The sequence below is a fragment of the Labeo rohita genome, chromosome 5, assembly GCF_022985175.1.
Source record: "Labeo rohita strain BAU-BD-2019 chromosome 5, IGBB_LRoh.1.0, whole genome shotgun sequence".
NCBI lineage: Eukaryota > Metazoa > Chordata > Actinopteri > Cypriniformes > Cyprinidae > Labeo > Labeo rohita.
Window position 1 is genome coordinate 35,683,977 of NC_066873.1, and position 25,941 is coordinate 35,709,917.

Here is a 25,941-nt window from a genome sequence, read left to right on the forward strand (position 1 = left end):
ACTGGACAGCTATTTCTCTCACAATCTCTCTCTCTCTGATATTTACCAGGTGGATTTAGTGGAAAGCAAAGCGTATTTGGAAGACCAACAGACAAACCTTAAGTGACCAGGATTGACCTAAAGCAGCAGCACTACAATCTAGATTGCGCAGCTTTTTGTGAGAGCATTTTTTTCTACTCGTAATATCCCATAACAGTATAATGTACATTTGAATGGTTTTCGTTATTAGCATTTAAAGCTGTTAATAACAAAGTCAATAATTCTTTTGAGAACATGAGAATGCAACATATTTACATTACAAATACACAAAATAATGACTAATGCATTTTATAAATAGAAAATAATACAAATCATAAAACTGTTTTAACAAAAACATACTTTGACAATCATCTATTGATGTCTCAATAAAGCAATTTGAAAAAATCAAATCAAAATATGATTTTATATATATTACTTTAAGCAAAAGCATATCAAGTGTCATACCAAGGGCCCGAGGGTTTTTAAATAAAATTGCTGATCATACTCAGTCCCGAAATAACAATTTAATGCTATAATAAAATACATAATACACATTCCCTTCCATAAGGCCTTGAGTTAAATTTAGCACATCAAAGAGCCATAATTTAATGCACAATAGGGTACCACTGTAATATCATACGTAGTATTTCACCATCCTTCTCTAAATGCCGTTTTGTCCTCTACTGCGAAAGCAGAGGAAAGTGTTATAGTAGTTAATAATATTTAAGCATTAAAGTGTCTGGAGGAACACTTTTACTATCTGGAGGAAATCATCTCATTAATTGAATATATTGAAAGGGGACGGGATTTGCCACCCCAATGACCTCTTTTTTGTTCTCCATCTATTTAACTACTTACTGTACATAAAACTCTCTAAATCCATTCCATTCTATCTATACATCCATCCGTTCATCTACAGACTTACCTATCTTAATAAACATAGGCCAAACTGACTCAAAAGCTCCTTAAACCAAATCAAAACAACCAAAAATTTAAGTAGACAAACACTGGACACATTTTCCCTTTCTATATCTCTTGCGGATTGTGCAAAGGTTGATACAGGAAGGAATATAGAACATTTAAGGTTAAAGATTGAGCTTATTTCAACTCTTTAAATCATTTAAGTATCAGAAAAGCAAAACATCTGTGATGCACTCAGTCACATGCAGGCAACCTTGTTGTAAACTGTCCCTTATTTGCTGAAAAAGTTTGAAATGAAGAGACAGAGATTGTGGTGATAGCACTAGCGTATCAATTTACCTGTCAAAGCAGCACAGGTTAGAGACAAAAAAGCCTTTGGACAGGCTGATTTCCCTTGTCCTGTAAGCCTGGGAATATATTTAGTCTTTTTCAAAGTTAATGAGCTTCCTGTAGACTTAAAAACCGAGGCGTTTCTTTTCAGTGATGTACTATTCAGCTTTATACAGTTATTTGCACGAACAGTGTGAGAAAGAGATGTTCACGAACGACCTCCAGTTCACACGCAGCCTCTGAAGGGCACGTGCACAACACATAAATTGGTTAACATCTAGATTACATAAAATCATACAGTATTTAGTAAAGACAAGGCATATGTGCCAGTAGTGTCATCTAACAACTTCATTTGGTTTTTTAGTTCTTTTTAAAAGGCTATTGACATTTATGATTACAAGCTAAGTTGCAAAACCTGATGGCTCATTGCAAACAATTTTACTACTCAGTAACTAGATCTACACTTTCTAATCACTGGTTGGCTCAATGCTGTTCACTGAAACAAAGAGGGTGCTTTCACAACAGCAAAGTGTGATGTTTGTGTGTGTGCACTGGTGTATTGGTGTTTACATACACATGCAAGCACGTAATGAATCCGTCAGACTCATCCCTTGTGCAGCAGATTTTATATTCAGAAAAGCAGTGACCCTCGTCTTTGTCCCCAACCACATCTCACACCCGTGTCTATCGGAGCCTACGAGTTTTAACGCTCCTGACTGTCCTCAATCAAGGTGACGTATATGATGGGAACAAGGCCTTGGCTGTCGCCCAGAGCACACAGCAGCCAATCAGAGTCTGCCCTGCTGAGCACCTGCAGCACGTCACCTTTGTGGAAACTGAGCTGCCCTGGCTCTGTGGCAATATGATGGCATAACGCCTTCACCTCACTGAAAGAGACATAAAAAGAAAGAAAGAAAAAAGAAAACTTTAGTTGAGAGAAAAAAATCAAGTAAAATAATCAGGCATGGCAGTAATATCTTCTTATATGCAAATAATTACATTAAATATGCTTAGCCAATTACAGTGAAGCATTTCTATTTTATTCCACCAAACTACTGGTATTAATTTACCTCGAAGTGCTAAAAAAACAATTGTTAAAGGAGAAGTCCACTTCCAGAACAACAATTTACAAATAATTTACTCACCCCCTTGTCATCCAAGATGTTCATCCAAGATATTCGTGTCTTTCTGTCTTTAGTCGTGAAGAAATTATGTTTTTTGAGGAAAGCATTTTAGGATTTTTCTCCATATAATAGACTTCATTGATGCCCTGAGTTTGAACTTCCAAAATGCAGTTTAAATGCATCATCAAAGGGCTCTAAACGATCCCAGCCGAGGAAGAAGGGCCTTATCTAGTGAAAAGATCTGTCATTTTTTTTTTTTTTTTTTTTTTCGGAAAATAAAAATTTGTATACTTTTTAAGCACAAAAGCTTGTGTAGCACAGGCTCTGGGATGCACGTCCACGTCGCTACCCACTACTGAATCACATCGAATTGTCACGCAGAGCTACAGACCCAGTGTTTACAAAGCGAACGTGCAAAGACTAAGGAAGTGCAAGTAAGTCAAACGCTGTTTACATACAAAAAGGTACAACGATGTTGGACGATTGTTGTATGAGAAAATAAGAGTTTTTCACCATACTCTACCTTTTTGAGCCGGAGTACACAGACGATGAACTTAGACGTGATTCGTAGCGTCGTAGACACGCATCCCAGAGCCTGTGCTACACAAGCTTTTGTGCTTAAAAAGTATACAGATTAATTTTTTTTTTTTTTTAAATGACTGATTGTTTCACTAGGTAAGACCCTTCTTCCTCAGCTGGGATCGTTTAAAGCCCTTTAAAGCTGCATTTAAACTGCATTTTGAAAGTTCAAAATCGGGGCACTAGTGAAGTCCATTATATGGAGAAAAATCCTGAAATGTTTTCCACAAAAAACATAATTTCTTTACGACTGAAGACAGAAAGACATGAACATCTTGGATGACAAGGGGGTGAGTAAATTATTTATAAATTGTTGTTCTGAAAGTGGAGTTCTCCTTTAATGGCACCACATTTTCCTTCATACAGCCTAAACCAAAGCCTAAACCCTTAGCTTACTTAAAATTCTTCTGTCATTGCCTTGCAAACACTGTTTCTCTTCTAGAATTGCAGAACTAGTCATAATAACTTGTCTAACAACATTACCGTAGAGCTTGTCTCTGTGTTTGTGGATTCTGTGTTTGTGCTTGTTCAGTTGGGCCAAGGTGGGATTCTTGGCTTTGAGTTGTGAGAGATTGTTGCTCCGCTCTTTTCCCCACTCCAACAGACTGAGCCACCAGATCCAACACGGAACGGTCGAGACTCAACCAACCAGATGGCAATCTGAGAGGAACATATATGTAGAAAATTAGCTATAAGTTCATAGTAAAAAAAAAAAATGCCACTGTAAAAGATGCTGCTAGCTTCTGGCAATGTGTAAAACCAACTTATTCTGAAAATAAAGAAATTGAGATTTGGTAAGTTGAAGGAAATCAAACTTAATTTTGGACCAGCTTTATAGTAATATTTGTGATGTGAACAGGCCTGTTTATACCAAGAATGATACTTGTGTTTTAATAATTGTTCTTCATAGATAAATTGACACCACAATGATAATAACACAGATGTCATCTGTCATCAGATATCATTGGAATCACATTCCGAACCCATCCCACCTTAAAAAACTTAAGCATTCCGTGCATGAGTGTTATCGTCCATTGTTGTGGATATAGTTAAAAACAGTTATTGTTATAGTGATCATTCTTGGGATAGTTCAACCAAAAATAAAAAATTTTGTCATTAATGACTCTCCCTCATGTCGTTCCAAACCCGTAAGACCTTTGTTCATCTTCAGAACACAAATTAAGATATTTTTTATTAAATCCAAAAGCTTTCGGACCCTGCTTAGACAGCAATGGAACTACCATTTTCAAGGCCCAGAAAGGTAGTAAGGATATTGTTAAAATATTTCATGTGACATCAGTGGTTCAACTTAATGTTTTGAAGCTACAAGAATACTTTTTGTGCGCAAAGAAAACACAAATAACAACTTTATTCAACAATTTTTTCTCTTTCCTTTCAGTCTTCCAACATGCTTTCACAACAGTACCATGCATGCTAAATAAAGTCGTTATTTTTGTTTTCTTTGCGCACAAAAAGTATTCTCGTAGCTTCATAAAATGATGGTTTAACTACTGATGTCACATGAACTATTTTAACAATGTCCTTACTACCTTTCTGGGCCTTGAACATTGTAGTTGTGTTGCTGTCTATGCATTGTCAGCTTTCGAATTCCATCAAAAATATCTTCTTTTGTGTTCTGAAGATGAACGAAGATCTTATAGGTTTGGAACGACATGAGGGTGAGTAATTAATAGCAAAATTTTAATTATTGGGTGAACTGTCTCTTTAACTGCTGAAACATCCTGATTGATCAATCTCCAGTGAAAAGAGACTGTTTGTTTGCCAACTCACCTTTGTTTCCTGACTGATTTCTGCTCGCTCTTCTCAACCTTGTTTGCATTTCCAGCTCCAAACAGCCGACCCCAGCGGAGCACCTGTGCCGACCCATCCTCCCCTGCTCCTGGCTGGGCCTGAACCCCTTCATAGGCATCCTGGCAGTCTGGCTGCTTCTCCTTACTCTTCTTCAGCTCAGTGAGCACTGATTCCGGTGGACTTCCCATCCACGATGGCTTCCCTTTTGCAACTTTGGTGGGTTCTGACAATGCTGAGTGGTGGAGAACACCATTGCCAATGCTATTAATATTGCTACTGCTGGTCCGGCCATGTTCCACCTGTTCATCCACCTGCTGAATGGCCTCGGCCCCCTCAACCACACCTTCTCTAGCAGGTGGAAGGCTTTGCCGGTGGCTCTCGATGCCACCTTTCCTCCTCTTCTCCCACTTCACAAATTTTGAGCCCTCGGTGGAGTTGTCAATGTAAACCTGTGAGCTTTGCATCAGCTGGTACCACCAGCCAGCTTGTCTGTTTTTCTGTTTGGCTCCATCTCCATCTCTTTCTCTCCTTTTCTCCTTCTCACAGTCTTCTCCAACTCCCTTCATCCTGGCAGCACACCACCCGCCACCATCTATATGTCCTGTGTCACTCTTTCTCAAACACTCTTTGCCAACTCCAGCCTCCTTATCCTGTGATTCACGCTCAGCTCCTGCACTCCTCCGCCGATCGCATTTCATTTTTAATGTCACTCCCTCCGTCCTAAGCTGGCTGTCCTCATCTCTCAACGTGAACCTTTCTCTCTGAGGCAGCATTCCCACTTCCTGTGCTCCAGACTCCAACATTCCACAACCTCGCATGAGCTGAAAAGTGGAGCGATCTGATTGGTCGAGGCCTTGGCGAGCAGAGCACAGCTGTTCTTTGCGTCTCAGGTGTTCTTCCCCTTTTTGTAGTTGGTGTGGCTCAAATAGCAGGTCAAGGTCAAAGGGCAACAGTGAGAGCGGCTGAAGGAGGAGCAGCAACTCTTCAAACAGTGGCTGGCAGGCCCCTTGAGACAGGGGTAGGAAACCCCATGGATGGTAGTGGGCTGCTATAATGTCTAAAGAACCATGCCAGAACAAAAAAATGCTAAATATTAGAATTATACTGGCAATGGAGTATAAGAAAAAATTGGCTCTGCTTCACCATTCCTAACTACAGCCAACTACTCTTAAAACAAGACAATGAAAATAAATGTTGCAGCATGAAGTCCAGAAAGCATTGACCTACCTTCATGTGTATAAATGTGATTGAACCAGAATTCCAGAGAGCGCAAGCTGAAAAAAAGTAAAGGTTAGTGTTGTCAAGTAAAACCATGGACCCAAAACTACTGAGGTAAAAAGGAAATGTTTAACATTACTGTAGAAATAATACATTTATACCAGAGGCAGGGGCCTTCAATATACATAAATACATACATACATATATATACCATGTTATGCCATAAATATTTAAAAACTTAATTTTTGATTAGAAATATGCTTTGCTAAGAACTTCATTTGGACAGCTTTAAAGGTGATTTCTCATTTTTTTTGCACCTCAGATTACAGATTTTCAAATAGTTGTATTTCGGCCAAATATTGTCCTATTAAACTTAATCTGGACAACTTTAAATGAGATTTTCTCACTATTTTTATTTTTTTGCACCCTCAGATTCCAGATTTTCAAATAGTAGTATCTTGACCAAATATTGTCCTATTAAACTGTATTTGGCCAACTTTAAAGGCAATTTTTTCAATATTTAGATTTTTTTTTTCTGCACCCTTAGATTCCAGATTTTCAAATAGTTGTATCTCGGCCAAATATTATCCTGTCCTAACCAACCATACATCAATGGAAACCTTATTTATTCTTTCAGATTTCAGATTCTTATTTAGCTTTCAGATGATATATAAATCTCAATTAAAAAAAATTGACCCTTATGACTGGTTTTGTGGTCCAAAGACACATATGTTTATCGATGTTGAGGACCCCCTGTTGAAGACCCCTGGAAATCAGTTTTAAAGTGAAATACTACAAGTGCAACAACAAGGAGCCTGGAAAGTGATTACTGCACTTTGTATTGATCTCAAGAAGAAGAGTGAGCACAGCACAGAGTGAGAGAGAGAGATCAGCATGCTGCATAATGCATAATTGAAACTAATGATCAAAGTGCTGTGTCTCTGACTGTAATTTTAATAGGAGTTTGCACAGGAGCTGGATGACTACGTCAAGGCCCATCAAAGCAAAACTGGAGTCTTTGATGACTTCTAAAGACTTCTCAAAACGCACTGCAGAGTTTTAGACAGCAAGATTTGAGGGTTTTTTTAGACCTGGCTTGTTATAGTGCTAATAAAAATCACTCTTCCAAAACCTAGTAAAGCTGCCTACCAAGACACCATTTTATATCACAAAGACTGTTCTAAAAGGTAGAAAATGGCAAAATGTATTATATATATATTTTTTTTTTTTTTTTCTTTTCTTCAGATATTATGATTTGTCTTTGTGTTATTGTGCTTATTAGAAATCAATTCTGAGAAACAGCAAACATCAAATCTAGAACAAACATTAATTACATACATGTAATTGGCTAAATTCATGATGCAATACTGAATGTAAAACTTCGTCTTAAGATAAGACACTGCAGTACTGCAATGCAATTGATGGTCAAATATATAATCTTTTTCCTTTCAGAAACTCCTAGAATATTAAGCAGCACCTTCCATGCTATCAATTAATTCAAGACAGAAACTATCATCTTTATGTCGGAATATCTCACTCTGTCTGTGCCGTCTATTTCTCGGGGGACTGCTAAAAAGAAGTGTTAGTTCTCAAACCGTGCTTTTAGACCTTTGAAAAAGCAGACAGGTTCATAAATAATTTTAAGAAAAGCATCAAAATGCACTGACTATACATTTTAAAGTCATCATTTGCATTTTGCTTGAGGCATTTCCAATTGAAAAATTACAGTTGAGGTCAAAAGTTTACATACACCTTGCAGAATCTGCAAAATGTTAATTATTTTACCAAAATAAGAAATGCTTTTGAAATTCATCTTTTCACACTGAGGACAACTGAGGGTTCAAATGCTCACTGATGCTTCAGAAGGAAAATCGATACACTAAAAGCTGGGGGTGAAAACTTTTGAAGAGAATGAAGATGTGTAGATTTTTCTTATTTTGCCTAAATATCATATTTTTTTCATTTGGTACTGCCCTTCAGAAGCTATAGAAGATACTTACATGTTTCCCAGAAGACAAAATAAGTTCAATTTACCCTGATCCTCATATTCAAAAAGTTTTCACCCTCAGCTCTTAATGCATGGTTTTTCCTTCTGAAGCATCAGTGAGCGTTTGAACCTTCTGTAATAGTTGCATACGAGTCCCTCAGTTGTCCTCAGTGTCAAAAGGTGGATCTCAAAATCATACAGTCATTGTTGAAAATGTTCAAATACAGAAAAATGCTGAAAAACCAAAGAATTTGTGGGACCTGAAGGATTTTTCTGAAGAACAGCGGGCAGTTCAACTGTACAGGAAAAACAAGGGAACCATGAACAACTATCACTAAACAAAAAAAAAAAAAAAAACAGCTGTGGATCATTCAGGTAACAACACAGAACACATTAAGAATTGAGTGCATGTACATTTTTAACAGGGTCGTTCAATTCAACAAATTCAACTATTATTTTCTCTTGTGAACTATAAAATGTGAATGTAAATGTGAAATAGTAAAATAATGAACATTTTGCAGATTCTGCAAGATGTATGTAAACTTTTGACCTCAACTGTATATTCAGTTAGAAAAACTTGACAAGAATCCAACAAATCGCAAATTAGGGAATGTAAATTAAGAAATCCATTTTAATTTCATGTTGATGAATTAACAAGCAAAAAATGATGAAAGGTACAAAAATGTGCTTTTATAAGCAGTATGAAGATGAGTGTGATTAGAAAGAGTAAGAGGAAGAGCAGGGAGATGAAAAGAGAGAGAGAAATGAAAGAAGCTTACTTTAGCAGGCCGAAGATGAAGGCATTGAGTCTCATACTGTGATTGGTCAGCTCAGAATACTGATTGACTTTAGAAAACAGACTGTGCAAAACCCGTGTAGAGGGACCTAGGAGAGAAAGGAAAGCCTAAATCATTTCCTTCATTCTCATACATATGATAATCACCTTCATCATTCTTCTCATACCGAGTTGTGTGGAGGCCTCCACCACACTCCAGGGCTGGTTTTTACGTTGCCCGATGATCAGGTCCAGTACATATGCTTTCAGTCCATCATGCAGTATTTCACGAATGGCAGGACACAAGTACTTTAGAATAAGGTGACCCACATTCGGACTTACAGAGCTATTGCCCAATTTGGCCTGTAAGAGAGAGTGAAAGTGGACCAGAGGGTACTATCAATTTTTACTGCCTTTGGTGAGACAATAAAACTCAAGTACACTGAGTTTAACGCTGTTTAAATGTTGTACCTTTACTCCTGCATCCCGGCTGGTGCCAAAATGAGCCACGATCAGATCCACTGCTGTGTTTATGGCCTTCACCAAACCTAGTACATAAGGACACACAGAAGACAGAATAAATAAAATTATATTATTTAATTTCTTTATATAAAATTAAACTCTAACTAATAATATGTACACACAAACACACTCTGCCATGTGCTAATGCAGTTTACAGGGTCAATATGTGAGATAAGTTTAAAGCAAAAGGGGCCTTGACACGAGGTCCCAATGGAAACAACATCAAGAGACAGATTTTTTCCGCATTCTAGTCACCAGGGCACATTTAACATTGACTGCAGATTCATATTATGTGTGCATGAGGAGCAATAACACTATAATTCATTTAAGAGCTAAAGGGCTAACCGCAACAATAAGGTTCATACTAACTATAACTAGCTTTAAACATGAGCTTGCTGAGGTTATTATACTGCTGTATATAAGACTGTGACCGATCTAGGTCAGTCTGGACATTATTTAAACTGCGAAACAATTCAGAGAGCCAAAAGGAATGGCTTAAAGGATTTGTTCACTCCTTATTTTCATGTTTTTTTTTTCTTCAGTCGAAAAGAAATTAAGGTTTTTGAAGTAAACATTTCATTTCATTATCATTTTTCTCCATATAGTGGCCTTCAATGGGGTTCAATAAGTTGAAGGTCCAAATTGCTGTTTCCATGCAGCTTTAAAGGGCTCTACAAGATCCCAGCTAAGGAATAAGGGTCTTATCTAGCGATTTTTCTTAAAAAAAAAAAAAAAAGCAATGGATATACTTTTTGACCACAAATGCTCATCTTGCACTAGCTCGGTAATTCCATCTATGTCAAGCATGACCTTTCCAACGTGACTACGTAATGCTTGAACGAGTGCAAAATGACCATTTGTGGTTATAATGTAAATACATTTTAAAAAATGACAGACATTTCGCAAGATAAGACCCTTATTCCTTGGCTGGGATTGTGTAGAGCCCTTTGAAGCTGCAATTTAGACCTTCAAACTGCTAATCCCCATTGAAGTCCACGATATGGAAAAAAAATCATGTTTTCCTTAAAAACTCTACTTTCTTTTCGGCTGAAGAAAGAAAGACATGAACATGTTGGATGACACAATTTTAATTTTAGAATGAACTAATCCTTTAAAATAATGGTTCACCCACAACAAATCTAAATTCTGTTAGCTTTATTTTAAAAAAAGTCATATAAAACTAATTTGTGAATCACTTTCATTAAAAGTGTCAGGTAAATAAATAAATGTAAATCTAAATATACTCTGTTGAAAAAAAATGCTTATGCTGGTTAGGTAGGTTTTGAAGCATGGATGCTGGTTTAAGCTGGTTTAAACTGGTCATGTGTTGGTCATAAACTGGTTTAAGATGGTCATGGTCCCAAGCTTGTCCTGAGCAGGAGCTAGTTGCTTAGGACCAGCACATGAGTAGCTAAGGACCAGCTTTAACCAGCTCAAAGCAGCATCCATGCATCAAAACCTACCTAACCAGCACATGCTGCTTTTTTCAACAGGATAAATATAAATCTAGGAAATTTCATCTCTACCAGACGTAAGGTTAACTTAAGAACTTCACAATGATACTGAACACACTGTTAGGATTACTACACAGAAACAAAACAAAACAAAAACACACACCTCGCTTCTGCAACAGGTCTATAGAGATGGATTCATCAGTATTAGCGTCAGGAGATAAGCAGAATTCCTCTGGGGGGCGCTCTGTCTGAGAGAAATATTCAGGCAGGAAGTCGCTGTAGTACTGCGGAAGTTGCCTCAAAGACTGACCTATAAACAAAAACAACATCAGTCAGATAAATGCAACCATACACAGACACTGCTAGACAAAACAAACTGGTGATGACAGACAAAAAATACGATTGTCACATTTAAGTGTTCTCGAACTACATTTACTGCTTATAAACAGAATCACCCCACCCCAACCCCTTTTCCGGCTCATTCCCCTCAACCCCTGTTGGGTGATAGAAATTGTTTCAGCACCATTCAGTCTGCCGAAGCTGAGTGTTTGACTGGTGGGAGGGAAATCAAACACATTGCGCCGCATGACACGAGCTCCAGGTCTCTTGGTTTCCAAAGCACAAGAAAAAGAATGAGGGCCGTCTTTACCACGCTCCACACCAAGAGGGTTCTTGCGCCTGTACTCTCTCCATTTGAGTGCCTGCGGGGAGAGGTGGTGCACTAGGGGGGCGAAATGGAGGAAAAAGGGGATGGTGGCAAAGGATTGATGGAATACGAAAAGAGAGAAAGAGGTATTGGTGAATGGATAGTAAGATGGATGAACGTACATATACAGTGAAAAGTTGCAAAAGGGAAATAACAGTAAGAAGGGTCAAATAAAATTGTGAAAATGCCAAAGGGGAAACAGGAGGGACAGAAAAGAGAACGAGTTAGCAGTAGTTAAAGGAAAGAAAAGTCCAGAAGCTAAGGCTTTGTACAGATAGGCAGCCATTATATGATTCTACTGACACATCCACTTCAAATCATGATAAATAAAAACTGATTTTTACAAGCTCAAGGCAATTAGAAGTGTCCTAAACTGTGTCCGGGTCATTCTATAATTGTGGGTACATCTCATGTCCGTGAAGTATATTTTTAATATATTTTCAGCAATATAAATCCCAGATGCTTAATTTTCTAGTACACAATTATAATTTTCCCAATCACACTACTATATGTTCAAAAAGCCATATCTTTTGTTCAAAAATTGATGTTCATTTCACACACAACCCTGATATTCAGCTGTCCGATTTTGTGAAGTTGCTCAATCTACTCTGAATTTAAGCATGGAAATTACCTTAAATATAAATGAATTTCTTAGTTTGTCTTCAGTTAGACTAGGTTATCAAGACATTTGGGTGTGTGCTTCAAAAATAAGTGTTTATTGTGACATAACTTGTTTTATTTGTGTCCAAAAAACCTTTGCCAACTAAGTTACCCATTAGAAAATGAATGGTTTGTCCCATTTTCTGCATAATTTGCACAGTTTAATGATATGGATGAAACACTAGAAGTTATGTTCTCTCTCTTTCCCCTAATATTGGTTAAACTAGCAAACCTGTGTCAAGAGTGGATTAACTGACTGTCAACAGTGTTACACAAGTATTATTGCTGCAAATTTAAACAAAACAATTTAACTAAAACTTATGTTTTGTTTATGAAAATATATTTCTAAACATACCATATGCTCAGTAGTTTTAGGCTTCCATGTTGAGTATAGGCCCAAAACACTAAAAATGTCAACTAAGTTACCTGTCAACTGTGTTACCCAGTAAAAATAGACAGTAGCAAACATAGATGGTATTTTATGCATATATTCCTACAGATCACCTTTATTTATATAGCACTTTATACAATATAGATTGTTTCAAAGCAGCTATGTAAGGTCATGTTTGGGTTTTTGGGGAAAAAAGGAAAACTCTTTTCTTCACATTGTCAGATTCTAAATGTACTCCTAATTATAGAATGACCAGTCCAAATTCACTCGTTTTTGTTCCAAACCTACCATTAGGCTGTCGCTGTGTCACACATGCTGGTAAAACCTTCACTGGCTCCTCCTGTGGCGCTGGTTCCAACTGTCCAAGAGGACTGAGTCCAGAACTGGGAAGCGTCGGCAAATTGCCACGGTGGAAACAGTGATTTCTAGTGGGCAATGCAGGCATCAGCGGACTCTGCTTCATCAGCGGAGGTGGAGGCGGAGTTGGAGGTAAGGGAGCAAGTTTAGGAGTCTCTGTACGTATGGCCATTCCAGGTGGGGTATGCTGAGGCAGGAGACCTGCAGAGATGGGGCAAGAAAGGGAACGCGGTGGCCTTGGACCACCCGGGGTTGGAGTGCATGTCGAACAGGTTCCAGAAGAGGTGGGTGCACCTTGGAGGCGAACTGGGGAGTAGCTCCCCAGTGGGGACGGCCGTACTGTTGTAGGTACGTTGGAGGGGCCATGAGGTGGCCTGCGATCTTCTTCCGAGTCATCTTCACCTCCCTCAGCCGCTGCAGCCCCTCGAGCCTGCATATGGCTGATGTATCCGTCCAAAAGAGGAAGGATAGGCTTCGTCTGGGTTTTACCAAACTGGTGCTGGAAAGTGAAAGGCTGAATGGGTAATGAGGTCGGACGTTGATCTTTGCTATAGCGAATTACAACTGGAGAGGAGTCTGTGGAGATAGACAGGCCACCTAGGGGGAGATAGACAAGAGAGAGAGATAAGCAAGGAGGGGTTGGAGAAGAAGATAAGGATTAAGAACAAAATTAGAAAGTTAAAACATCAGAGTCTCTGGCAAGAATATCCTTTAATTCAGTAATGCAAACATTAACAGTAACTAAAGCTTTGTAAATCATTATAATTGACATGATACATATAATTATCATATGAAGCAAATTGTTTGATGCAAATTTAACCCAGAAAGGCTAGGGCAGTGACACAGCATTTTAAAACTGCTGGAATAAAACCAGAAACAGCAACAACAGGCTCTTATTATGAAGCTGAAACAAAACCATACATAAAACAAACACCATACAACTTTGTCAAAAACATACCTTAAAACACTGCTCCAAAACCTTAATGACCAACATAGGTGCATAAACAACCAGGATATTATAACCAAAACAGTCTGTTTTTGAAGCTCCTCTGTGTACACCTCTGGGTGTGTGTTACGTGTGCTCTGACCGGCACACAGTATGTGTGAAACGTCACTCGGCTATTACGTAAACTGTTTTCTCCACATGCCTGAGTACTCGTATGTCAGAGCTCTCAGTACACTGCAGTACCCAGTCAAAGCCAGCAGGGGCAGCATCGCACAGAGAGAACTAACATGCATTCCATTAACTCAAGCTAACCTGTCTGCCTGTTTCTTTTGCGTTGACATAACATTTATTTTTGCACAGAACTGTTAAAGAAGATACTTTTTTGTATGGATAAAAGTCATATAGATTTGGAATGACAAAGGGTGAGTATTATTGAGGATAACTGAACGATCTTTGGGTCCAAAGCGTACAGTATCCAGTAAAGTTTTTTTTTTCTTATGACTTGGGCCAAAATAAGGAACAACCAAGAACATACTAGCAATACCCAGTAACATACTCTAGCGACCACAAAGTAGCCTAAACGTGCTGAAAACACTCTAACAACAGCCTTGCAACTGCCCCAGGGTGAAAGAGTAGTATCCTTTAGCAGATACTAACCAAATTAGTTTGCAAAATAAAACAAACAAATCATGTTAAGGGCAACCACTGTACTTCTAAGCGAACCGCTATGTTCAAACAAAGAACAGACAAAGAATAGACAAAATGCTATGTGACATGAAAGTAGTTTATCCAACACAAAATCGGGGAAAATGTGGAGCAACAAAAAAGGGAAAAAAACCTTTTATAAGCTCTTCGTGAGTTTGTAGGTGGTGAAAATAAAATCATATGTACAATAACAACAAGAATGCCTATGCTGCATTCCAGACAATTCGAAATTAGGATTTTTGCCACCTCCTACTTGGAAATAACGTCTGGAAAACAGCTTGAAGTCGGATGTCTGACCTGTGAATTCGGGGCAGATCGATCTACTCCAACCTCACATCATTTGATGTCACTGCTTCCAACGTGCATAGTGTGGAGTTAACTTGCATCAAATTAAAAAATATTAGACATTAAGTTTATAAAATGATACCTTTATTTTAGCTTTTTGTCAGCTGCTTTTAAAACGAAAGGCAGGATTTAGTTTTTCCTCCTTCTGTTTTTGCCATAATTGTCAGAAATATGTTTACGTGACGTTTGATTGACTGGAACTCAGAACTCACAGAAGTTGGAAATGGGACATTTCAACTCCGACGTTCCATTTTCCAACCTTGTCTGGAACGCGGAATTAGTCCAGCAGACGGCATTGGGTGTATCTGACTTAAAGCAGCGCTGAGCAGACCGACTGGTGAATGGGTACTTTGATGTCATAAAAAGTCTGTGCATCACCACATCAAATTGAACACATCAGCATTCAACCTGACCAATCAGGTTGTGAATGTACAATATCACTATGCCTTTAGGTTCGGTATCTTTAGGTTCACTGTCAAAAATGCAAATGTGAACGCTAAGCAGACCAGAACCAAATGTTATATTTTCCTTTTTGGTCCAGACCAAATGAACCAAATGAACCAAACTGCAAGTATGAACACACCCTTAGAAACGTCCGCACTCTGCTTGCTTCCTTACAAGCACCTGAACCTAAAATAATCATTCAAACTCAAAATCATTCAAGTTCGAAAAGGTTGATACGAATTAAAGGGTGATCACAGTGGGCTGTGTTTACATTAATCTTGCGTCATAAAAGCATTCTGAGTTGAGGTGCAATTACATGACCCTTTTGTGCTCTTCTTTGTGAGTGTTTGAGTGCACGGTTAAAAACTAGATGCACCAGTTCATCTTTGTATTTGGAAGATACTGGAAAAAAAAAGTTCTCTTACCTTCTGCCTTAGTTCGAGGCTGTTTTCCCGCTCCCCCTGGTGATTCCCGAAGTGGTGTGCTCCGTGGTCTATGCGGGGAGGACAAATCACAGCTCCCTTGACTATGGCATCGAGTAAGTGGTGGCAAACTGTGGCTCTGACCCTTTGAAAGGTCTTCCATGATGGGTGAAAACTCTCCAGACGAGTGAGAGTGCATGGACGTGGCCTCCATCCCATTCTTCTGTGATGGCGACCCTCCAGTTCTCCTCTTATTCCTCGCTATTTCCGCAAAAGAAGTGACACGTGGTGGAGGTGGCGGGCTAGGGGCTGCACTCTCACTGAGCCGAACAGGGCAGCTGAGCATGCGCTCCAAGGATCCAAGGCGAGGAGACGGAGACTTGTCCAAGTTCCGATCGTAGCTACGAGAACGAGGTCGACCGCTCCCCGAAGCACCAATTGAATTGCAGGCTGTCATAGGTGGGGAGATGTTGATATACACCTGCCCCTCGATTACATTCTCACGGGTAGAGTCAATCTCACTTGGATCGTTTTCGTCATTCTGGCAAAAGAAAAGAAAGTAATGTAAAAGATGTTAGAAGTTTGAAGAAAAATAAGAAGGTACAGTGTACTAGGGCTGCCCCGTAATAGTCAACTAACCTTTAGTCAACAACAAGAGGCTTGGTCGACCAAAATTTTATTTGTCACTTAGTAGTAGAAAATAAAAGCCACAGGAAGTTGCAAAGTCACGCAGTCCGTGATGGACAGATTGTTAACGGCTGGTCTATGTGGTAATATTGGGCAGGACATCCAAACACTCACCTATCAATCGTTGATATTAACCTAGAAAAATGTGCACTACTGAAGTGTCTGTGCGGAGTTTGGAAGCTGAATAGTAGCGTGCCTATACTGCATGACAGATGGAGGTGCCGGTGTGGTCACTTGCTCTTAAAATACTTTACGTTATTTTTAGTCAAACAGATAAGAGTAATACATCTTTCAAATCTGTTTATTTGTGTGCTCTCACAATAACAACGAAACGCTGTGCTTTTGTAAAATAAAGCAAATAGGATGTGCATTTGCTGCCTCTGTCTCTGTGAGCTTAAGCAAGAAACTTCAAGTTCTCCTTGTATACTTGCCTAACAGACGTGAAAAATATAGGTTATCGATAGAGAGTGAAATGACTACTTTTAAATGAACCAATGGAAATCAAATATTGTCAGATCATGTAATCCATATGAAACATGCATACAGGCACATCCACTACTGGAGCACTTATTAGGCTATGCAGACAATTAAAGGCTCATTACTATGATTGATATGGTTTATTAATAAACATGCCACTAATAGTTGACTAATGCTTAAAATGAATGACTAGTCAACCAGAAAATTCTTTAGTCGAGGGCAGCCCTACAGTGTACAAAGGTAGTGTCATATTGCTAAGGAGAATAACAGGAATGGCAAATCCTAGTCCTGGAGAGCCACAGTCCTACAGACTTCAGCTTTAACCCTGATAAAACCAACCCACCTGTAGCTTTCTAGTAGCCCTTCAGACCTTGATTACCTTGTTTAGGTGTGTTTGATTAGGGCTGAAGCAAAACTCTGCAGGACTGCGGCTCTCCAGGGCCGGCGTTCACCACCCCTGGAGTATAGAATGAGTGATGGCACAAAATGCTAAATGCAAGCTAACACCACTAATATAGCACCTCTGCATCTTCCTCTTCTTCGTCCTCTTTCATTTGTTGGAATAGGTAGTACTCTGTTGGCTGAGTGGGACTTCCTTTGCTGTGCTCATCTGAGCAGCTTGTAACTGATGATCCCGCTGGACTGGGAGAGGACTGGGAAGAAAGGTCACACGTCACAAGCTTGTAGTAATTCTGCGTTGCTACAACCAAGCGAGCTTGGCTTTGAAGACACGAGGTGAGTTCATTGGCAGAGGTTTCAGCCGAGGACAGTCCCTCGCTTCCAAGAAGGTTGTGGTATGAGTTACAGTTGGCATCTAGTTCCAAAGTGGCACCTTGTGGCTGAGATACAGAAGAAGAGATTGCAAGTTCTTGAGTGGCCGAAGGATGCTGAGGGGGCTCGATCGGGGAGGTGTGTAAGTCCAGGTAGAAAGCTCCGCGTCCGCTGCTACATTCTGTTCCGCACATCCCAATGAGTTCAGACACAGATGAGGCACAGGACTGCTCGGCGGAACTGTTGATATTGAGTGACTGTTTGGCCGGGACAACATTGTTCATCTTGTTGTAGATTGTGCTGAAGTTAACCAGCACTCCATCCGAGCTATTGCAGGAGGAATCACTGCCATAGCCCTGGTGACACTCAGAAAATGATTCGTGAAAAGGCTCAGGGTATGGCTGAGAAAGGCCACAACAGGAACAATGTGGTGCTGCAAGACTGGAACACTCTGAGCTTCCTCTGCCGCCCTGCATGGAGTGGTCTTCATAATCATCGTCCTCACCCCATTCTTGCTCACCACAGTCCATTGAAAGGGTGGAACCACTGCTTCCGTGGCGCCTCTGGCTATCTAATCTCAGCAAGTTCAGGCCCTCCATGTGAGTAGACAAATCGAAAGTCCCACCTATTGTGTGGCCTCTGCTCTCTGCTTCCCCACGAGGCCCATTTGTGGAACCCCACTGTTTTTCTGTAGACCCATGCAGGAGAAAAGGTTCAGCTGTGAACCCAAGGTCATGCAGGTGGAACGGTGGCAAGTCTTCATTTGCAAGTGATGCGTTTGAGATTTCATGCGAGTTTCCATGCAGGTGAAAAGAGGAATCTTCCAAATATCCATTCAGATTGTCTTCATCCTCGTCATCTTCATCTTCAGTGTTGAGCAGAAACGGGTTACGTCTTGGACGTTCACGTGTCTTCATCAGCAGGCCTTGAGCCTGATCTTCAGAATTGCTTGAGGTGAAAGAGGAAGTATCGCTTGCCATACTCCCATCTCGCCCTCCTCTCCCCCGTTTCTCCCCTCTCATTCCTCCATCGCCAAAAGTATCACTAGAGCTAAGGCTGCTGCTCGATGTCTGTATGAGGCTACTGTACACCAACGCCTCCCGTTGAAGAATGTCTCTCTCAGGTAGGGAGGTAGTCCGGCTCAATCCAAGATTCTCAGGACAGCTGAAAGGGTTGCTGTTCCTTTTCAGTGGACTACCACAGCACTGTCTTGAGCTCGAAACCTGGCAGTGAACCAGCGGAATGTGGTGGACAATAAGAGTCTCCCCCGGCTAGCTTAGGTGGACTGTCCATCTTCTCCTAGTGGGGGTGAGGATGAAGAATATTTGGATATTTACAGTATGTGGTTTTCTGACGACTTTAGTTCACACGTCCAATGCCGATCCGTGGTTTTGGAAAGTGAGGAACGTTAAAGAAAAGGTTAAAGAGGATCTCATCGTGGAAGGTAAACATCTGGAAAAAAAGACAAAAGACAGGATTCAGTTTTAAATGATCTTCGTGTTAGACATTAAGTTATACTTCATAAGGCGAAAGGGCTTTTTAGTTAGGTGTCTCATTGTGTAAGCATATCAAGACACAACATAATCTACGGGGTACCAAAATCCAGTAGCCCCTCACTGCAGTACACAAGATCCAGGGGGCAAGGTTACATCCACATCCAGGGGGTGGAGATGGCTAGGTTTAGGGGTGAAGATGGGTAGGTTTAGGGATATGTAAAGTGGGAGGGGTTGGATATGAATCCAACCTCGCCCACTAGGTCTTGTGCTCTGCAGTGAGGACCATCTCCCAAAAACACACAAAAAGAAACCTAAAGTAAATATTTAAGTAAACTGCTAAATAATTAACTAAATCCAGTTTACAGGCTCCTTGATCTGCTTACAGTCTACAGATGATCATGGATATAGAATGTAGATAATCTATTAATTAACTGGTACACAGGTAAAGACATGATTTACAATTAAATTATATTTAATATAAAGAAACAAAAAAAAAAAAATTATATCTGGCTTTTACCGTAAAAGTCACTGAGGTGATCATTTAGAGATAACAACAGATCGCAATAGAGATGGTGAGGTCTACTTAAAACTACAGTATCTTACTTTCAGTTCAGAGATAATTTCTTAATTAATTTTTTGACATTTTTAATTATGGGAACAGAAGAAATAGAATGGAAAATGATAGTAAAAGTCAGGAAATGATGCAAGATGAACTCCATGTCACCTGCACAAGCACTGTGGCACATATGTGTCAACCACTAAACCACAGCTATGACCATGGCTCTTATTTTGGTCAAACTGATATTCAGTATATTTTTTACTTGTGTACCAATGGTGCCGACTTCACTAGAGATTCCAACCCAACCCAAAATCTACTAGAGAGAGGAAGGGAGGGCTAAGTGGTGAATGTTGACCTTATTTTAGACAGGCGGAAATCTTGGAAGGAGGAAATGGCTGTGGGTCGGTGACCTGTTGTTGGGGCTCAGAGTGGGCAGACAGCTAGAGCAAAAAGAAACAGGACGTGCAAAGCTTGACAATGACCTAAAACCGTTTCTGTGAAGTAGTAGAGCACATTACATCATCTGAAAGTCTCTGTATGTGTGTGTGCCAGGATGTTGGTGATAGTTGTCCCATTGTAGACTAAGACAAAATCAATGGGATAATCCAGAACAGTGCCATTGGATAACAGGAAAAAAGATTATTATTGTCTAAACATGGACATTAAGGCATTATAAAATAAGGTTATTAGCATTCATTTTACATGTGGTTGAGGGCACAATAATAGGGCCAGGGCCAATACGAGAGTGTTTCTGGCAGGCTGACAGAAGTCTTGGGCCTACTGGGCATTTGTTGATTATGTATGTGTTTTTATGCCTAGAAAACATCTAAGAATATCTGGCACTCAGTCTACTTTTTTTTCATGTTTTACCAAACTAACCTAAAACCCAGAAATGGCACTAAAGCCATTATCGTAACATATAGTAATTCAATTATTTTTTCTGAGGTTGTTCCTGTAAGTACATTTATTATGTTGCCAATAATTATGTAAACGATTACACAGAATGTGGAAATTCTGTGCATTTTATCTTTTTACAGTGAGGAACCATAATAAAGCAAGTGATTCTCGGCAAACATCACCTGTCAATGAGAACCCTCACTGAACTGTCTGTGTCCTTCTGCAGTCTGACCAGATTAAACTCCATTACATAACACTCATGTGTTCCTGCCAAACTGTGTATGTTTAAGAAAACATATTGTGAACCACATTACTTTAAAATATTATCTTGTCAAATTGTTTGTGATCCAATCCACAAACTTATTTTCAGAAGGACATTTGGAATGCAACACTATTAGCTAATTCTTCAAAAAAACAAAACAAAAGTTGGCATGAAATTAAAATTCACTCTATTTACTTAATAGATGTCATTTATTTTATTGTTTTGTTTTGGTTTTTTTTAATCAAAATGTCATGACTCAATCTTCCAATAAAATTACATACTTTTAATTGGTAAGGTAAGACCAACAATTGACTGATGTACAGTGGATGTACAGTGGTGGCCAAAATTATTAGAACACTAGTAATTTCACCAGCTAAAAATGGTTTTAAGTACGTTATTTCTATCTTTTGCTGTAGTGTGTCAGTAAGTTTACATTTCCAAACATTCATTTTACCATTAATTGTAATAATCAAGTAGGATTTTTGTTTGCACAAGGAGTCTGACAAGAGCCAGTGCTCCACACAGAGATCTGATCTCATCATCATCCAGTCTGTCTGGAATGACATAAAGAAACAGAACAAAATGAGACAGACTAAATCCAAAAAGACTGTGGCAACGTCTCCAAGATACTTTAAGAAACCTACCTGCAAAGTTACCTGAAAAATTATGCGCAAGTGCACTTAGGGCAAAAGCTGCTTTAAACACAGAGGATGGTCACATCAAATGTTGATTTAATTTAGTTAACAGAAGTTAATTGATAAAGAAAATCTATTAAATGACAATATTTTTGACAGAATCCTCATTTCACAGCATTTTTACACAAGTTCCTAAAACTTTTAACAGTACTGTAGATTTGCAGGTAGGTTTCTTGAAGCATCTTGGAGATGTTGCCACAGTTCTTCTGGATTTAGTCTGTCTCCGTTTGTTCTGTTTCTTTAAGTCATTCCAGACAGACTGGATGAGGATGAGATCAGATCTCTGTGTGGAGCACCGGCTGTTGTCAGACTCCTTGTGCAAACAAAAATCTCATGGCAAAATGAATGTTTGAAAATGTAAACTGATTTTTTCTTACTGACACACTACAGCAAAAGACAGAAATAACTGACTTAAAACCATTTTAGCTGGTGAAAATACTAGTGCTCTAATAATTTTGGCCACCACTGTACGTCAAAATGTGAAAGAAAAGAACTGCTGCTACTTCTGTTCCATCAGAAAAAAATAGATTCATGTTCTTAGGGTCCCAACAAACCACACTAATGAAAAGCTTTTCCTCACAGGATGCTGCTGAACTCCACTTTCAACTTGACAGGAAAAACACTGAAATGTATCTTGGACCTTACATCAGTTCACACAGTCTGAGGCAGCTATTTCCAGTAATTCATGAGTCACTTTAGCCTGACTTCATCTAATCAGTCACACACTACTGAGACATACTGTAGGGACCACCTAGTGATAGACTGCTAGATTGACCAGGGAAATTATTTGGCTGAAATTACCAGTACCAGTCGAGCTACATCACAACGTCCTCATCCATTTCTGTAGTAAATAAAATGAAAAAAGGACAGAGAGGCTGGTTAAGGGGGCAGGAAACGCTCTCTCTCTCCCTCTTTCATGTTACATAACTACAGGCCATGACAGACACTACATTCCACAGACTGGGTGTTTAGCTACAAGATCAGACAGACAGCTGCAGACAGACGGCAACAAGAAGGCATGCCTCTCACACATGCACAAACACAGAGAGGTTTGGGTAAAAAGCATTACAAACAGGCTTTGTTTGTACTATTTATTAAGCAACCGAGTAGCAAATTTGGAATAGAATTCAGATTGGTTTTTCTAGTATCATATTTTCAGATGATTAAAGGATATTATGCAAATTTACACTAAATTATTCATCCTCTTTCTTTTTACAGTAGAAGAGAACTGTACATAGCCTATTTGAACCTGCAGAAAGTAATTTGCTTAACAGGCCGTTTTGACAAAAATATTGTCATTTCAAGACTTTAAAGATAGATGTTACTTTCAAACAGCCATTCTGGCAACTTGAAGTAAGATAACAATAGCCTAGAAATCTAAAAAATTAGGTTACAGTCAGAAAATGATGAGTAAACTGTCTCTGAATAGACTTCCAGGGATAAAAAGGGTTTACTGGTTTCCATAATGTGTCTTTTCCCAAAGTGACTCATATTTAAATGTCTAAAAAAAACATCAGTGTTGGCCAAGGCACTAAACACGCAAGTAACACACAATATCGAACTTATACAAGACCAAATAATAAGAAGAAATAAAACAGAGTGAGCGAAAAAGACTAGACTTTAAAGAAAGTGCTAGACTTTTTTTACTTTCTCACACTTTAATATAAAAAGTCTGTCAGGATAAAAGTATACATCAAGCTCCTGTTTAGCAAAAACATAGAAACGCTGACCACAGACTACATACACAATTATAGCCCTTCTACAATTACCAAATAATAACATTAACCAGCTAACTATGATTTCTATAAAATAAACTACTGTGGTTGTTATGAAAAACGGTATGCTAAACAAAAATGATATATCATCTACAGTCAGTTTTATTATATTGCACTATCATGTTCAATTTTAACCGCTCACAATCAATAATAAGCTACTAACTGAAATGACGACATCTCAGTCATCTCTTGAACACAAGCTGCTTTTGTTAAATGGAATCAGACTAGAAAGTTCTCTCAGAGATAGAAAGAAACAGATTTCAGCCTTTGTGCGTTATGCAACACAAAATAAATGTTATATTCAGTGGTGTTTCTCTACATTGAAGTGATCAAATTGCCAGAGAGCATCCAGAATGTTACAAGCTCACTGTTTGTTTATCGGAATGTGCATTTTAACAACATTGGTGACCCTGGACCACAAAACCAGTCATAAGTAGCACGGATATATTTGTAGCAACAGCCAACAATATGGGTCAAAATTAGCGATTTTTCTTTTATGCCAAAAATCATTAGGATATTAAGTAAAGATCATGTTCCATGAAGATATTTTGTAAGTTTCCTACCATAAATATGTCAAAGCTTAATTTTTAATTAGTAGAACTTCATTTGGACCTCTTTAAAGCAATATTTAGATTTTTTGCACCCTCAGAATCCAGATTTCCAAATAGTTGTAACTTGTCCTATCCTAACAAACCATACATCAATGGAAAGCTTATTTATTCATCTTTCAGATGATGTATAAATCTCAGTAAAATGTTGACACTTATAACTGGTTTTGTGGTCCAAGGTCACATTTATAAAGGAAAACTGCAGGTAATGTTGCTGATAGTGTCTGATTCTTCAGTTAGAGGCACTTCTGAAGCAACATCATCTGACTGTTTTGTCCAATACAACATTTGTCACAATTAGTAAAGACATAATATGTATATAAAATTCAAATGGATTTGGTCAAATATGATAATATGTGGTGGTGGCACATTTTAAGATAAACCTTAAACTTTATTACACAAATTAAAAGTCAGTTAACCACTAAAATAAAATAAATAAATAAATAATAATAATAATGGGTGGTACAATTCTCTAACAATAACCTTTATGGGAATGACACTTAATAAAGGTACTAAAATTAAAAGCATAAATGTATTTGTAAATTATTTTTATAGCATTTTCCCTTTAAAATCATACTAGGGGATAGTCAAGTCATATGGAAAAATCCCTGTCAGTAAATGACGTACATCAAACATACATATGTGTATATTAACAAGCCTTCATGCGGCTACTTTTCGTGTTCGCTCGCTAACATCCGTTTTATTTTTCGTTATTATGATTTGTAAGGTTTTCTATAACGTTGTCAGGTGATGATGTGACTGGTGTTTATTCACGAACCGCTGGTGGTTTGATCGATATGCGCAAACACAGGCCTCACTCGCTAACAGCGAATCACGGAGGCATATTTGACATAACAGCAGCACGCCCTGTATCTGTGGGCCTATTTAGAGATTTTACCACTCGTATATTCCTTTCTTTTTGACATGCGATGCAACATCATAATAAAAGCAAGTCGAAACATAAATAACCACTGTCCAATCAGCATCAAAACAATAAAAATACAGACCGTCCATGACCGTTTGTTTTTATTAGGCACTATTATGCCTCTTTTGGACCATGATTTCTGTTACTAATTATTCTAAAGGCTGAGAAAACCACCTTTAAGACAGTAAAAATATTTAAGACAGTGCAGATATTTAATGTTAACAACGACGATGCGAGGGTAAAAACGGGCAGAGATAACGGCGTAACGTTACACGCACACGACTACAGCGTCTGTATTTTACCATTTTAAAATAGCAATACGCATAAATGTCGTGTTAGTTCATTTTAATAATGAACAAAATCACAATTTCTGTTAAACCTGAATCAGCAGCAGTGATGTAATATTTGCCAGCAGGCAGTCCCGTTAGCTTCCACCACACCGTGTTTACCAAATTCCCATTAAATTATAAAAGCAAAGCATATTAATACTCACGCTGACGATAAATGTCATCTTTCTTGAGTCCTTGATATCACGATGTCAAATCACGCTGAACGACCGCCACGTTTGGGTTGATTTTGTGGTGAAGATATTGAGCGCAACAGCGGCGCAGGGCTGGAGCGAGCGGCGCTACGTCAGGATGAAGCGCGCGGCACATCCTCCTCCCTCGCGTACAGGCTAGTGTGCGTCCTCACAATGCTTGACTTTTGGCCGTCTTTGCGATGGTCCGCGTTCACAAATCACGTCTTTTGGGTCCAGATGTCCGGTTTTGCATACTGTGGTTTGACAGCGTGAGGGTGCGTGGGTGGGGTGTTAGACTTCTGGTCCCCTGCAGGCAGCTCTTTGTTCAGCCCGCTCTCTAGTCATTACTAGAGATGCATTTCTCATTGTTTAGTCGAAGAATGCCTGCCTTTACTCTCAGACTCTGAGTTAAATAGCTGGCATGTCTCATGAATGGTCTAAGGGCCCATCTGTCTGGGAGGCCCATCTAATTTTAGCTGGGTAGGATAGGGAAAACACAGAATACAGTTGTTCCAAAAAGTATGTGGGTATTTAGGGCACACAGTGTAAAAGT

The 25,941-nt window shown here is 39.0% G+C and overlaps 1 protein-coding gene across 1 annotated transcript; it reads right to left on the reverse strand.

The window, feature by feature from the left end:
- Nucleotides 1–1,704: 1,704 nt before the first annotated feature.
- On the reverse strand, nt 1,705–25,737 carry rusc2 (RUN and SH3 domain containing 2). The gene is given in 14 exon segments (XM_051108658.1): nt 1,705–2,156; nt 3,456–3,632; nt 4,764–5,841; nt 6,012–6,058; nt 8,769–8,874; nt 8,953–9,127; nt 9,236–9,312; nt 10,904–11,050; nt 11,264–11,461; nt 12,786–13,451; nt 15,720–16,257; nt 17,402–18,919; nt 18,921–19,103; nt 25,362–25,737. Coding segments are annotated over 13 exon segments (4,935 nt in total). The 5' UTR covers nt 18,945–19,103; nt 25,362–25,737; the 3' UTR covers nt 1,705–1,972.
- Nucleotides 25,738–25,941: the final 204 nt, after the last annotated feature.